Source organism: Protopterus annectens, chromosome 6.part0, assembly GCF_019279795.1.
Source record: "Protopterus annectens isolate FY-2018-M chromosome 6.part0, PAN1.0, whole genome shotgun sequence".
Lineage (NCBI taxonomy): Eukaryota > Metazoa > Chordata > Ceratodontiformes > Protopteridae > Protopterus > Protopterus annectens.
The window spans coordinates 1,300,675,195-1,300,692,389 of NC_056737.1; the positions used below are offsets into that span (position 1 = coordinate 1,300,675,195).

At 42.5% G+C, this 17,195-nt stretch overlaps 1 protein-coding gene across 1 annotated transcript in view; it reads left to right on the forward strand.

The window, feature by feature from the left end:
* EPC2 (enhancer of polycomb homolog 2) overlaps positions 1-17,195 on the forward strand; it is a 3,037,718-nt gene that overhangs the window by 2,476,202 nt on the left and 544,321 nt on the right. The window contains exon 11 of the mRNA XM_044074869.1: positions 2,903-3,039. Coding sequence (XP_043930804.1) covers positions 2,903-3,039 — 137 coding nt within the window. The remainder of the gene's footprint in view (positions 1-2,902; positions 3,040-17,195) is intronic.

The following is a 17,195-nucleotide window of genomic DNA, read 5'->3' on the forward strand; positions in this document are numbered from 1 at the left end:
CCTCCAGTCCTTCAGTAGCAAATCAGATTTTTGACTGTTGGGGTCAGCCGTGCTGCTACCTTTTTGCCTCTCCAGTCAACCACAAATGCAGCAGGTATTTCGCCCTGATCCCCCCTCGGGGGGAGTCACCAAGTGATGCTCTAGTCCATGATTGGCCTCCAAGTCTCCTTTATGCATACCCTCCTGTTCTCTTAATACCCAAGGTTCTGCAGAAAGCTCTGCACCTAAGGATATCCCTTAACCTCCTTGTCCCTTTCTGGCTTTGTCAGCTGTGGTTCCCCTTCATCAGGTCTCATCTGAAGTATCCACCTTGGATACTGGATTCCCATCAGAGTCCAATCTCCCATCCGTCAGGGCTTCCTCTTCCAAACCTTTTGACCCTTCGTCTAACCACATGGTTTCTCCAGTTCCAGTGATAAGCAGTCCAGGCTAGCATCCCCAATTAAACACATAATTTTGGCCTCCCAAAAACCTTCTACCAGAAAAGTGTATGGCAGTAAGTGGAAAAGGTTTTCATTCTGGGCCAGGAGCAGGAATCTGCATCCCTTTTCTGCTTCTGTTTCAGATATACTTTTGTTTTTGTCTTCCCTTTTCCAACAGGTTGCTTCTGGGTCAGCCCTAAATCAATGCATTCAGCTTTCAGTATTCTTTCATAACTATTCTAAAAGTGGGGGATTATATTCTTCATACATTGGATGTTCACTAACAGCTTCCATTCTACTTGCATAGGACTAAAGATTTTTGTAAGTCAGAGCAGATTTTTATGGCCTTTTCTGATAGCAGACGTGGCCTTCCAGTCTCTAAGGTCACTATTTCTAAGTGGATATCTAGCTGCATTTCTATGGTCTACAACCTGAACCACCTGGAGGTTCAAAATCACGTTAGGACCTATTCTACTAGATCTGTAGCAGTGAATTCTGCCTTTGTAGCAAGGCTTTCTGTTGATATCTGTACTGCTCCCACTTGGGCTAATCCTCACACCTTCATATCCCATTGCAAGCTGGGTTTGATTTGTAGGAGTAAGGGCTTCATTTGGCTCCACAGTGCTCCGGTATGTCCTTCCTTGAGGCCTTCCAGGAAGTATGGTAGCTGGAGACTCTGACCCTGTGGTGATGAATGAAGAGATGGATAACATCAGATAAGGAGTTATGTACTTAATAACTTTATCTGTGTTACCCTACGTCTTCATTCATCACATTTCCCACCTGCCATCCCCCTACCTGGTTTGATCACGGAGGAATTTGGAGTGGTTCTCTCTTGGCCTTGGCAGGAGTTCCTTCAGGATTATGTTAGCAAACTCTATCTGGGGATTAGAGGGCAGCAGGGCATTGTGGGAAAGGGAGGAGCCAAAGCATTGGATCTGTCTGTTGAATGTTGCCGGCTTGGATCCTAGACCCTGTGGTGATCAATGAAGACATAGGATAACACAGATACAAAGTTATGGTAAGTACTTAACTACTTTTAAAAAAGCTTTGGCTGCAGTAAAATATACTAACTGTAGGGAAATGGTAGAATCAGAGACCAGATGCATAGTTCTTTAATGACTGCAGAGTTCTGCACAAGTTGCAACCCATCATGTTCTTCATCATTTATCAGGAAGCCTTGGGTAAGAAGCAGTTCTCTTCGCCATGTTGGGTCTCTGATCCTTCAGCTGTTAGCATCACCTGCCTAGGTTCCATTCTTCCCGCATGTTTTTTGTTGTGGAAGGGCCATCAGCCCTCCATGAATCAGGTGTTGAGACTGGAAAGGCTCAGAACTGGGTCTGCAGCTCACAGTGGATTGCCATGTCATTCTGTGTAATTTTTACTTGGGTGACATTGGGACAGGCAAGTCCCGGCATGTGCTTGTGTAGGAATTTATAGCAGACACTGTCATCATGGAAGGAAGAGCTGAGGCAAATTGTCTTTGTATGTCGCATTCCAGTGGATGGGTTGTCAGCCAGCCATTCTAGGAACTGGTAGATGACCTCCTCAAATAGAAACAGGCCATCTTCACTGTGAAGGGCCTTTGAATCACCTTGACCCATTTCCCCTCTTCCTCTTCTACTCCTTTCTACTCTTCCAAGAAGTAGTAACCCTCCTTAAAGATTAACGGTAGCCCTTAAATGTCAGTTGTCCAAGAAAGATGATTTTCTTCTGTCCCTGCAGTCTCAGTTCTATTTCTTTGAGTTGCCCATGTTAGAGGATGCTAATATTGATGGCCCATGCGCCAAAGACATGCCTTGTTGCAGTGCTTGCTTCAGAAATATCTCCATGGTGAATGTTTGTGCTGTAGCCACTCTGACATTAGTTTATACCTTCACTTGGTATTAATGCTTAAGTGGTGACGTCAGATGTTGGACCCTCCTTTGGTACCTTGGTATTTTGCCATCTGAGTGTAGCGTCTTAGCTGTCCCATGGTGTCTTCTGAACTGGGGGAGAGTACCGATTAGGATTCAGACAAGTCATAGACCCTAGCAGGATGGTCCCTATAGTGACAAGATGTGTTCTTGCTGTATAATTTGATCTACAAGGGGACCATACTGTATGGGTCACAGACACCCACCTTTCATCTTTCTGTGCTTATGTAAGTCTTCCATCCTTCAGTTTTCTGTGAATGTCAGGCAGAAGTATGCTCACTTAATGTTTAGTGTGAACCAGGGGACTTTGGGGGGTAGGCATGGTCTCTTAGATTATCCTGTAATGTATCTCTGTGTGTGGCAGTGTAATGTGTGTGCCCTCTTAATCCAGAGCTTTAGAAAACAAAGTAAAATTTTTGAGGAAGCTCCTAATTTTAGATCCACCAAGGAGTGTCTTCTCATTGATCAGTGGGTAATTGTAAGAATCTGTCTAGAATTTATAGATTGTTTAAAGTAAAAGGTTTCTTACTCTTGAGTTTTAATTTTAATTTTATTTCTTAAAAGTTACGGGTGGTATCACAGAAGAACAGTTTCAGACACACCAACAGCAACTTGTTCAGATGCAAAGGCAACAGCTGGCTCAACTCCAACAAAAGCCACAGTCCACACATTCCTCTCACCAGCTACATCCAAATTCACAGGTAATTGTCTGCAGAGGTCCAGTGTTCTTTGAATAATCCGTTCTGGCCATTTGTGATTATTTTGCTGAGAGTGTTTAGTGTCATACAACACAAATGTGTGAAATTCAGAAATGTACTTTTCTTTTTAGTTTGCAGTTTATCCCTCCACAGCAGTTGAATTTTATAATTGAAGAGAGAGGGATCGCTTGGCCAATCTTCTTTGGCTCTTTGCTCTGCTTGGTTAAGTGATCATCCTCTATTTCTTCTTCCTGCTCATTTCTAAAGTTGCCTGCCATTTTTAATGCCATCTTGAATTTTTTTTTTTTTTTTTTTTTTTTTACCAGATTTGGCTCTGAAGCCATTCCCATGATGCAGCAACCTCTTGGAGAAGGGTTTCCTCTTGTTACCCCTAAATTCTTGACCATTGCTCTTTGTGTAGTTATTTCTAAAAGTTTGCTTCTTGTTTTTTGTTGATTGCTTGAGTATATTTCTGTCCTGTTCCTCCTCTCTAGAATGGTACAGATGTAGGCATAATACATTTCTTTAATATTTTACAGATTTGTCCTGCACTTGGATCTGTTAGGTAGTCTTACCACTTACAAGTGCCAAATAAAATGTAGCTTAGACAGTAATACACAAAACATAAGAATTAAAAACATTTTTCCTGTCCATAAATATGCATAAAGTTTTTCTTCTGATACAGTTAACATTGACTGTAAAAGAGAACCTAATAACATCTTCATCTTATGACATCTTAACTCCTATCACCACTTCCTAACTATGTGCAGCCAGCAAGTGAAATTAAAAGAAGTCTGCAGTACTGTTCATATATAGTATTGAAAGAGTAAAGCAGTTCATACATCGTAGACTGGAAACCATTACCATGTGACTTGTCAATGTACTTCGACAAGCAAAACGTGCTCTTTTTTCCCTCCCAAAAACAGTTACTTAGTGGTTTGAAAGCACACCATTGTGAATGCTATAGCCTAAATTTGAAATTAATTTTAATGGAAGTAGGAATGTAACATAATAGAAAAGTAGCTCAATGTAGAGTAGGCTGAAACTAACAAAGTTCTCATTTTAAAATTGAAGCAAATTTCTTTGCTCTGCCAGAACTTTTTCCCAGTGACTCCACTGATGGCACTCCGTCTTGACCATTCATTCCAAAGTTAGGGGAGCTGGGCATTTCCAGACTAGGCAAGAGCTCTGTTACCCCTTCACTGGGAATGTCAGGACTACCCTCAGTCAAAAAAGAGACTCAGGGAATTCTTAGATCTTTCACAGCACAGACCTCTGGCCATTCCTCCTGTCCTGGATGTTGTGGATGATGATTTTATGGAATCCAGTCTGACGCCTGACAACCCTCCCTTCTGCTCCCAGGAAACCTGACAGGTACTATAGAGTCCCTGATACTCACACATTTCTTTTCAAAAATCCTACTGCTGACCCCGAGGTAATCTCTCAAGGACCTAAAGGAATTCAAGCAACCTCAGCTAAGAATCCCACCCCCTCAGATAGGGATTCCCAAGCATTAGACAGATGGGGTAAAAAAGTATACATCACTGCTACTCTTGCTATTAGAGCTTTAAATTGTCAGTACCATATTCAGCAGCATACCATGGATCTCCTCAAACAAAAAGTATCTTCTTTCCCTGCTTGTGCAGAAAATAGAGTTTTACAGTTCCTAAAAAGATGGAAGAAAAAGCAAAGTCTATGCAGAGATCTAAGCAATGGAGTTCCTCCTCTTCAAAACCAAGGAGTGCAAAGCCAACCCCTTATGGTAAGAGCTCACAATGACTTTACACTTTCACCCCTTCCCTCTGCCCACCTGCACTTACCCCAAGGAGGAAAACTCTCCTTTCATGCAAGCAACTGAGCCACCATTATCAACGACCACTGGGTCCTCAACTTAGTGTCCCAGGGATACATATTTTAATTTCACACACTGCCAACCCCAGAAGGGTTCCCAGATCTTCCCTCAAGCCAGTGGGCAGAGGCCAGAAAGCAAGTTCTTTCCCTCCTCTCCATGAGGGCAATAGAGCACGTTCCTGCATAACAGATAGGCCAAGGTTTCTACTCCAGACTCTTCCTGGTACCCAGAAAAGAGGGCACATGGTGCCCCATCCTCGATCTATCCATTCTAAACACCTTTCTGGTGATGCCAAAATTCAAAATGCTCACCTTCCAGCAGCTTCTTCCTATGCTTTCCAAGGATGCTTGGTTAGCCACCCTAGACCTAAAAGAGGCCTACCTACACATCCCAGTCAGGGAATCATGCAGGAAATGCCTACGTTTCAGAGCAGGATCTATGTACTTTCAGTTCTCTGTGCTTCCCTTGGGCTTATCCACTGCTCCCAGAGTTTTCACAAAATGTCTGGCTCCAGCCATTGCTTTTTGCAGACAAAGAAATATTCAAATTTACCCATACTTAGATGACTGCCTGATTCAGGCAGACAGGAAAAGCTGCTAAAGCACCTGACCTTTGTAAAGGACCTATTGACTTCCCTGGGGTATACTATCAAGAAAAAGAAATCAAAACTAGTACCCACACAAAATATTGTATTCCTGGGAACAAGCCTGGACACAGCATATGGCATTCGTTACACCAGAAAAACAAAATATACCTGACAACCTACTTCTCTCAACTAGCCACCAGGACCCAGTTGTCCACAAGTAAATCCTTGCAAGCTGTAGGGTTCCTGGCTTCTTGCATTCTACTCATTCCATATGCCAGACTGCATATGAGGAAACTACAGTGGTACCTAAAAATCCTTTGGTGTCAGCACTCTCAAGACCTGGAAACTTATACCAATGATACCTTGTCTAAGGAATGATTTTCTTTGGTTGGCAGCAGCAAGCTACCACAACAAGGGACTTCCCTCCTCACTACCCCACGCCGCCCAGACCCTCACCACAGATGCATCAGACTATGCCTGGGGTGCACACCTGGATGGCAGGTACATTCAGGGCCAATGGAGCCCAAATCAAATATATCTGCACGTCAACCAAAAAGAGATGTTAGCTGTTCAGCATGCCCTGACAGCTTTCAAACTCCTACTCTCCCCAGGGCCTCTGCTGAAGTAAAAGATACACCACCACAGTGATGTGGTACATCAGCAAGCAGGGAGGGACTCACTCTTATCCTCTGTGCAGGCTCGCAATGACCCTTTGGCACACAGCTGCAGCCATTCAACTACACCTGTTAGCACAATTCCTGCCAGGCTGTCTAAACTCTTTGGCAGACAACCTAAGCAGAAACCTGCTAGACCCATATGAGTGGCAGCTAGATGGAAGAACATTCACCTTTGTAACCCAGAAATGGGGCACCTCAAAGGTAGACCTGTTTGCCTGCCACTCCAATCATCCACTCAGCAAATTCTGCACCAGGGAACCTCACAGCAGGGCCTGGAAAGTGGATGCTCTATCCTTCCAGTGGGTAAACCTCTCTGTCTTTGCATTTCCCCCTCTACCACTCATTTCAAGGGTACTGCTCAAAATAAGGGAGGAAAAACAGAGGACAGTCCCGATTGCCCCAGACTGACCACGACAGCACTGGTACCCACTGCTGCGCAGCCTGTCACCCCTGCCACCTACCTCAGCTCCCAATACTCCTGACCCAGAGGAATGGAGAATTCATGCATCCCCAATTGCAGACCCTCAGTCTGGCAGCCTGTCTTATTCCCTGCCCTCTCTTCAAGCTGCCAGTCTAAGCAAACAAGTTCTAGATGTTATATGTGAGGCCAGATGCCCCAGCACTAGAAAGTCTTATGCTGACAAGTGGAAAAGGTTTTGCACCTGGATCCAGGCTAAGGGACAGCCCACCCTACCTCTCATCCTGGATTACCTGGCAGACCTACTACACAAGGATCTGTCCTTCTCTTCTGTTAAAATTCATGCCTCTGCCATCTCTGCTCATTTCAGCACAGAGACACCTCTTTTCTCGCACCCTCTCATCAAACAGTTCCTAAGAGGGGCTATAACTTGAGGCCACCCAGAAGAGCTCCTACCCCAGCTTGGGACTTAAACTTTGTGTTGGAAAAGCTCACCCTGCCCCATTTGAACCTGCAGCTTCAGCAGAGTTAAAATTTCACTCTTGGAAAAGAGCCTTGGTTCTGGCCATCACTTCAGCTAAAAGAGTATCAGAGCTACAAGCACTTACATCTGTAGAGCCATTCATCATTTTCCATGATGACAGGGTCTCCCTCAAGACTAACCCATCCTTCATGCTAAAAGGGTGTCCAGTTTGGCTCTCAAGCAATCCATTCATAGGTAGGTACTAGGTTATCTGCCCGAGGGCATTTATAAGCCTAGCCAGAGTGTGTCGGCTTTCGCCGCCCCATTGATTAATTAACTGAGCCAATGAAGTGATCCCAGGGGTGTACTTTCTGTTACCCATCCACTCATCAAGGCTTCTCTTGAAGAGTGTTAGTGAGGGGCTCTGCCTAATGTAGTTAGGAATTTTGTTCCAAAGCATGGGGAGTCTCTGTGACAGGAATCTATCCCTCCAGCATGTTCTATTTATTGTTGTGGTGAGGTTTAGCTCACTAGAGCGCGTGGCTTGCAGTGACTTGGATTTCTTTAGGTGGAGCATGTCCATCAATTCTGAGTTGGACATGGCTTTGTAAGTCAGGCAGAGATCACCTCTGAGTAAGCGATATGCCACTGAGTACAGCCAGAGTTTTTTCAGTCGGGCTGCATAGGACATATGTTTGAGGCCAGTAATCCTCTTGGTGAGGTGCTTTTGTGGTCTTTCAAGCTGTTGGAAGTGTCTTGTGAGGTACATCCCAAATTGGGGCTTTGTACTCTATGATGGGTCTGATGAGTGACGAGTAGATGGGGCACTATAACCTCTTTATTTCTAGATGCGAACCCCTTAGTAATTTAGATTTGCCCACCTTTTTCCCTAAACCGCAAAACAAGGGGGAAAGGATTCTGCACTCTCTAGATGTGCACAGACAGCTCAGATTCTATGTAGACAGGACTAAATATTTTAGAAAAACTGATCAATTGCTAGTCAGCTTTGCTGCAGGAGCAGAGGTCAAGGCCATATCCATGCAAACAATTTCCAAATGGATAGCACATTGCATCCATTTCTGCTATAAACAGCCCCAAGGGGCTCAGGCACATTCCACTAGAGCAACCTCCACCTCTGCAGCTTTCCTCAGAGGGGTCCCCACCAGGGACATCCTGGAGGCTGCAACATGGACTTCTGTTCATACCTTCACCAAGCATTACCACCTGCCTATCTTCTACAAATCCAGGGAAGGCTTTGCCACTGCAGTCTTGCAGACATCCTAGCCAGCCCCCAGTCTTCTTGACTGCCTCCACCCTTTTCATCAGCTTTGGGAATCAACCCAGTTTGATGACTGCAACAAATAAAACACAAAAAATATAGTACAGTTGTGTACACTTACCATAAATGTAGATGTTCGAGTGTATTCACTCTTGCTGTCCTGGTTTCCCTCCCTACGTCCCCCTTGTCTCTCTCTCTGCTTACAAGGAATTTTTGGTATTTACTTTCTACTGGTGGTGATGATCTTCGTATTTCACTGTTGCAGTCATCACACTTGGGTTATCTGCCTGCAGGTAGCCCTCAGCCGGCCCGAATACCAGAGTCTTGGGTTTTCTGCATCAGATGCTGTCGCTTCTTCCATGACGTCAGGTTGTCAGAGGTATAAAACATGCAGCCGATGCCATTACATCAGCTTTTCTTGCCAAGCGGCGCCCGAAGCAGCAGTTTGCAAGTGCCAGTCGGCCATCTCCTGAAAATTTTCGTTTTTCGAGTTTCAGACCTGAAGTCTTCTAAAAGATAAGTACCCTGTTGGGGATACTTTTTTCTTGCTCTAACCAATGTCAAAAAAAAAAATGGTCTTGCCTGTGGAAAGCAAGTACTTCACAGAGATTTTCATTCTTACTGCGTCACCTGTTTAGGCCCAGACCACGGTGTTACTCGCTGTCAGTTTTGTGCCCTGTTCAACGCCCAAACTATTCATCGTAGGGCTATTTTTTTGCTAAATTCTTCTGCTTTCGTTCTTATTCCGAAATGGCTTCAATAAGCCATCCGACTATCGCTCTTCTGAAAAAGCCTAAGGATAAAGACAGAGGCAGCCCACATAGGTCCAAAACTGCCGACAGTGCTGTTGCTAAGCTAGTCGCCAGTCCGCCAGTACTCAGTGAGGCGCTTTCTCAGCACGTCATCCATTTCTACAGATTCAGAGGCCTCTACTGAGACCCATTCAGAGTCCGGTATGCTGCGAGATGCTTCTTCAACTATGGAACCTGTGTGTATCTCTACCTTGGATGGGTCTGGAGCCGCTGTGCAGGCACTGGCTTCTGAGGGTGTATTCAGGCCTTCCGATGTTCATATTAAACTGACTACTTCGTTTCAAAGCACAAATACTGAATTTCTCAGGCCCAGAGTTCACACTACGCCTAGGAAACTGACGACCAAAGCGCATTCTCAGGCATGCCACAGAAACAAATGCTTAGAATGGCTGAAGACCTTATTACTTTAATTAGGGGAAGCCAGCCTTCCCCCTCCAAAAGACCAAGAACTGATTTTCCATCTGATTCTTCAGATCATGAGTCCGATGACTCTGATCCTTCTGATTACCAGGACATATCTTTATCTACCTATGAGGATTCTGATGCAAAGGATTCCATTCCCTCTGCTTCCCCGCCAGGGGAGTTTTCTTTCGGTGAAACACTGCATACTCTGAGAGCATTTCCACTGGAAGTGCCAGGACTACCCACAGTCCAAAAAGAGACTCGGGGAATTTTTAAACTGAAGAAGTGGTGCAGAGCGACTTCATTGACACCCCACAGGTGCTCAAAGCATTAGACGAAAATGGGCCGGTCTGTAGGGCTGAATTTAATAGAGTGCTGGATATGTTAACGCAATTAACAGAAGTTTTCAATATTAGTAAGACGGAGACAGTTTCAACGTTGCCAGGCAACCAGCAACAAGGACTGGAGCGGAAGAGAAGACGTATTTCCGGTGAACCCTTGCCAACGAGCAGTGGCTTTCAGTCTGGGTCTAGTGTCCAGCAGGGTATGAATAAACGGACTAATAAAGTAAGCAATCAGGGTGCGAGTGATGTAGGCGGCCGTAACAAGGACTTTGACTTCAGTGCCTGGGTGGAACAACAGTTCTGGTTTAAACAAGGTACAGATAACACTGCTAATAACGCTGACATTAAGCAAGACTTTAATATACTGCGTGACAAGCTGTACACTTTTAAAATGAACCAACTTGAAATAGACTATTTAAAAGAATGTGTGAAAGTGGAAAGGGTTCCAAAAGGTTTAAGATGTTTTAAATTTCCAAAAAATGTTCAAAAGGGTACTACATATTATAAGAAACTGTGTGATATTTTTAACCGTGCAGGAATTGAAATGTTGGAAGTTATGATAGCCGAGTATGAAGCAAAGGCTGATTCTCTGCTTAAGGATTTAAATGGGTTGAACAATACGTTGGTAAATGATAGATAAGAATTTTGTTTCAGTGAAGCGCAATTATGATATCATTTTCAACGAAGTAGACCAATTCTGTGTTAAGGTTGTGAACCGTAAGATACATAAATTGGAAAGGGACCTTAGAGAATATAGTGAAGGCACGGCTTACCCACTCCCAGTTAAGACTAGATGGGCTAGTAATACTGTTATGCAGCATAATAATGCCCATAGTAGTAATAATGATGATCCGCAGGCTGATTTACCTAGAAGGAGTGAGAGATTAGCAGAGAAGGAAAGGAAGAACTCTCATCAGGATTTTATATTTACCCCAGACAAATCAGGGGGGAGGGGGGCCAGATTCCCAGTGAGGAGATGGAACAAGTAACTGATTTCAGTCACGCTGTTCCCGACCAAGAGAGGTTTGAACCTCTGGATATACCTTCCACTATCCCCACAAGTTACACGGTGACCACGGATAACTTTACTGTTTATAATTTCACTGATTTAGCAATAAGGAAGGAACACTTCAACTTATTTACAAGAGGCATGCATTTTGTACCAGCACGATCATTTAATCTAGAAAAAGAATTAATAGATCTCAAAATGTTTGTTAGACATTTGAATTTGTCTCTATAGTTTAAGGGTCAACCCTGTCAAGGTGACATACTCACAAGAAAGAGCACCTTCAACCCTTCTACACACCCCTCCATTAAGGTGTTTGAAGAATTGGTAGAAAGAGATTTAAGGGCCATTGATACTAGAAAATCTGCTACAGGTCCTCAGAATTTAAGTTTGAATGAAACACACATAATCAAGCTTTTAAAAGAAGAAGGGTGTAGAGTAATGAAACTGGATAAAGGAGGGGGTTTAGTTTTGATGTACAATATAGACTATGACGCATACATTTATAACATGTTACAGGATGTTGAGCACTATGACCTAATATCAAGAAATGAGCTACATATAGCATATTCCAAAATCAACTACCTGTTAATGGACCACCTTTTACAAGGTGCCATTAACGAAAAGCTGTATAATTATTTATTTGTAGCTAAACCAACAATTCCAGTAATTTTTGGCATCCCAAAAACCCATAAAGGACTGGACCCTTTGAAATTCAGACCAATAGTTTCTGGTGAAGGAAGCATTACGGAACCCTTGGGGAAATTTATTGACTATGTCCTTAAACAGTTTGTGACATCATTAAGCTACATATGCAAAGATTATTGTGACTTTTTAAAAGGTATGGGATCCCACTTGTACCACCCAGACCTTTTAATGGTAACTATCGACATAGTGCAACTATTTCCCAGTATACCACATTTAATAGGTCTAGATTGGTTCAATGAGGTTTTGGTCAAAGAAGCCAATCTTGATGCTAATGTTGTGAACTTACTAGTTGAATTCATGGAGATTGTGTTAAGCAACAACTTTATTTGTTTCAATGACGAAATTTACAAACAAAAATTGGGAGTTGCAATGGGAGCTTCTTGCGCCTCTTTATATGCGAACATTGTATTGCACAAATGGGAACAGACTTTTATATTTGGCACAGACTGGGTGAAACATATTAAGCACTACGTTAGGTACCTGGATGATATATGTTTGTTATGGCATGGAACAGAGGTGGATTTTCAGAAATTTGTTAGTTACATTAATTCCACTACTTCCTTTTTGACTTTCACACACTCGGTCAGTAATACTAGTTTGAACTATTTGGATGCAACTATAATTAAAGATGTCACCAATGGCAAGTTTGCTTCAAGAGTATACAGGAAGCCTACATATTCTAATTCTTATCTGCACTTTGGTAGCAGTCATCCTTTCTATCAAAAGAAAGGAATTATCAAAGGGCAACTAATCCGTGCTTCTAGAATGTGTAGTACTGCGGAATACTTTTCAAATGAGGTAAGCTTTTTAGAAGAGAGATTCTGTGAAAGGGGCTACCCGGTCAAACTAGTTAATAACTTGGTCACTGAAATTTCTACATGCAGGGAAGAAAAATACCCACCACTTTTAGGGTGTACGGTACCGCAAGTGGGCAACTTGCACAAGAATACCCAGGAATTAGAACAAACTAGCTACATACACACATTTTCTAACAACTCTAATTTAATAGAGGAAACAATATCAAGGTACTGGCCAGTTACATTGCATGAAGAGTTATTAACAAAGGTCCCAAAAAATCCTAAATTTGTTAGACGCAGGGGCACTAACATGAAAGAACTATTTGAGAGAAAACAAATGATAAACACCACTGGTAGTAGATCTAAGAAAGGAACTTATAAATGTGGAACATGCAAACAATGCACTGCCATTTTGAACAATCATAGCATATATATCCCATCTAGGAAATATCTATTCTGGTCCAATGGATATTTTAATTGTAATGCAAAATACGTTGTATATTTAGGTTTTTGCACAAAATGTCAAAGTTTCTATGTGGGGAAAACAGAAAGGACCCTAAGGAGAAGAATCTATGAACACTTCTACGACATCTTTAAGAAAAAAGAGACTAATATGCTTTTTACAAACATTCTTTGTCTTGCCCAGATATGGAAATCAAGTTTATTGTGTTAGATCAGATAATACCTGATAAGAGAGGGGGTGACTGGGAGACCAAATTGGAATACAGGGAGCTTATATGGCAGCTAAGACTGGATGCAGCTAAATGGCCAGGATTAAATGACTATATGAATTTAAGCAGTGTTCTGAAATTAAGAAGGGCTAAGTTATAATATGTAATATTTAATAAGAGATCATCAGCATTATTATTTGCATTAACTTATTTATATTTTACTATTTATTCTGAGTATAGGGAATATAATCTATGTAATAATGCTTCAAATATTTAATATTTGATCATTATTTTTATTTTTACTCTGATTTTTATTATTACTTGTATTGTTTATTGTGGTATTTTATTACATTATTTATGTTTTTTGTACACTAATAGTGATATAACAATCAATCACTATGAAAATGGTTTTATGAAATAACATACATAATATTATTTATTCATTCATTCACAAACATTTTGTGATTTTTAAATATTTAAGTAAATGATATTTAAGAAAAGGTATTTATTAGGATATTTAGGATTTTATGTATTTTATACAACATTGTGCTGTTTATTTTTAAACTAGCCAGCAATTAATTAAATTTGATTGAGTTTAATTAAGGAATCACATGATCTCTATGGAGACATTTAAATAAGGCTATTTCGTCCTGCATTGTTATCTTGATAAAGCTCAGTATTGCACTGAGCGAAAGCGCTTGAGAGAAAAGGATTTGGACGAGGTTTTTGTTCTGTGTTTGAATAAACGTTTTGTGGAGATTACCTCTGGCTTTTCGCTGTTTTTCGCAGCTTTGGATCATATTTTTCACTTGGTTTTGAATTTTTTAACTTGCCTCTGCACAGGCCTCTAGCTATCCCTCCTATTCTGGAGATTGTAGATGATGTCTTCATGGAATCCAGTCTTACTCCTGATACTTTGCCACCGGCTCCTAGGAAGCCTGACAGGTACTACAGAGTACCTGACTCTCAAATTCATATTTAAGAAGCCTACTGCGAATCCAGAGACCATTTCCCAGGGACCTAAAGGCATTAAGGCTACTACAGCCAAAAAAACCCTACCCATTCAGATAAGGATTCTAGGGCTTTACACAAATGGGGTAAGAAGGTATATACCTATGCTACTCTTGCCATCAGGGCTTTAATTTGTCAGTTTCACATGTTAAAGTATCAGCAACATATCATGGAGCTAATTAAACAGAAAATTATGTTGATTCCTGATTGTGCAGAACATAAAGATTTACAAGACTTAATGCATTCTGCTAACCAAGTTGGAAAACATACTTTGCAATGTGGTTTTTATGCCTTAGCAGCATCTTGCAGGGCTGCTGTCACTGGGTCTGTTCTTAGAAGGCATGCTTGGCTTAAGGAACAAATCTTGCCAGACCATGTCAAGGCAAAATTGCTAGATGCTCCATTAAACCATGAACGTCTGTTTGGCACTAAAGCAGAAGTCCTCAAAAAGATGGAGGAAAAAGCTACATCTATGCAAACTGTTAAAGATTTCTTACAGGTGCAGCCACCTAGATTCAGTAGGCATTGGCATTCTAAAACCTGGTCTTTTCCAGTCCCTCCCAGACCTTCTTAGTAAAAACCAAGGGACAGCAGACCACCAAGACTACAGTCTCAGGGTTTCTACTTCCACTCACTGTCAACCCCAAGTGGATGGCCAGACCTCCCCCCAAACCAGTGGGCAGAGGCCCAAAAGAAAGTACTTTCTCTTCTCAGTATCAAGGCTATTCATCTTGTCACAGCAGAGCAAAGGGGGCAAGGTTTTTACTCCAGACTGTTTCTGGTACCCAGAAAAGAAATAGCTTGGCGCCCTATCCTGGATCTGTCTATTCTCAGCACCTTCTTAGTGGTTCCAAGATTCAAAATACTTATTCTCCAACAGCTGCTTCTTATGCTAGCCAAGGACTCCTGGCTAGCCACCTAGACTTAAAAGAAGCTTATCTGCACATCCCCATAAGGGAATCTTGCAGGAAATGTCTATGTTTCAGAGCAGGCTCTATGCACTACCAGTTCTCTGCACTTCCCTTTGGCTTATCTCCTGTGCCCAGGGTATTCACAAAATGCCTAGCTCCAGCCATTGCATATTGCAGGCAGAGAAAAATTCAGATTTACCCATACTTGGACGATTGCCTGTCAGGAATTGCTACTTCAGCACCTGACATTTGTAAAGGGACTTCTAACTTCACTGGAGTTTACCATCAACCAAAAGAAATCACATCTGGTACCCAGCCAACAGATTGTATTCCTGGCAGCAAGCTTGAACACTGCTTCCCAGATGGCATTCCTCACTCCTGAAAAACAGATTTATTTGACACACTACTTCAGTTTTACTGGCCACCCAAACCCAGCTGTCTGCAAGAAAAATACTGCAAGCCTTGGGGTTCATGGCCTCTTGCATTCTACTAATTACATATGCAAGACTACATGTGAGAAAACTTCAGTTTTACTTAAAAAGTCTCTGGAGTCAACGTTTTCAGGACCTGGAAACAATGAATATGAAGTTTTTTAATCTCACCGTTCATTCTTAACTGATGAGTTCGGAGCCGATACCTTGGCTCCGATATGGCCACATGCAAAGCTCGAGGTCTTCCAGTAGCTTGAGGCCAAGCCTCCTATCCCATGATGCACTGTGAATTACCTCAGATCTATTTTGCCGTGGCATCTGATCAGAGGTTCCAGTGTATGCTCGGGCCAGTAACTTTAAAAATGTTCTATTTACTAGCTTTTACATGTAGCTTTACTAATATTTTACATATCTAGTTTAGATAGCTCTTATAGCTTTCCTCTTCCTGTGTGATATAATATTCTTTCTATATTTAGTCTTTAGATAGTTGGCCTTGTTGTTTTTGGCCTAGTTCATAGGTTCATAGGTTCATAGGTTCATACTAGGCTATCTGCCCGAGGGCATTTACAAGCCTAGCCCATAGTTTTGTGGCTTACGCCACCCCTTTAGTATGGGGAACTATACCCATTATTTTGCTGTGCCTCTGTTGAGCAGTGACACTGAGGTAATCCCTGGGGTATATCTGCGATCTCCCATCCATTGGTCAAGATTTCTCTTGAACAAGGCCAGCGAGGTGCTCTGCCTCACATATACCGGGATTTTATTCCACAGCATAGGGAGTCTTTGGGTGATGAATCTATCCCTCCAGCACGTCCTATTAATAGCCGTGTCGAGGTTTAAGTCTCCGCCCTTGTGACTCTGACGGATCTAGATTTTTGAGGTGAAGCATATTCATCAAATCTGGGTTTGACATGGCCTTGTATGTTAGGCAAAGGTCACCTCTGAGCAAGCGGTGGCGACTGAATAGAGCTGGAGTTCTTTCAGTCGGGCAGCATAGGACAGATGTTTGAGACCCTTTATCCTTTTGGTGAGGAACTTTTGTGGCCTCTCCAGCTGCTGCAAGTGTCGGGTCAGATACATTCGAATGGGGCATTGTACTCAATCATTGGTCTGATGAGTGATGAGTATAGGGAGACTATGACCTCCCTTGATCTAGATGAGAATCCCTTCATGATAAGGTGGGCAATGTAGAAGGTCTTCCTAACTACTTTAGCTACATGGGTGTCGAATGACAGACTACTATCAACCTGGGTCCCCAGGTCCCTGATAACTTCTTCTGTGCTCAGTGGATTGCCACCTATTTGGTAGCTAGGGGTAACCTTGTTTTTTCCGAAGGGTATGACTATGCATTTTTTGGCATTTAACTTTAGGCCATGACTCTGGCACCAGTTATCCGTTTCTGTGAGACCCTTCTGAAGGATATCTGTGTCAGATGTGTTTTCTACTATGGCCCCAGTTTGCAGTCATCTGCAAACTTTGTCAGCCATAACCCTCCTGTGTTTGCTTGTACTTCGGAAAAGTAGATGCCAAACAAGAGTGGGCCCAGGACTGAGCCCTGTGGTACACCACTTGTGACAGGCTTTGAGTCTGACATGGCGCCAGCAACTCTGACCCTGTGGGTTCTGTCACTCAGCCAGTTTGCAACCCATCTTGTGATATATGGGTTAACATTTAAGCTGATGAGTTTTTCAATGATACCCGAGTGGGGTATTGTATCGAAGGCCTTCGCCAGATCGAGGTAGGCTTTATGGACTGCCTTTCCCTCATCAATGGCTTTGGTGACTGTTTCAA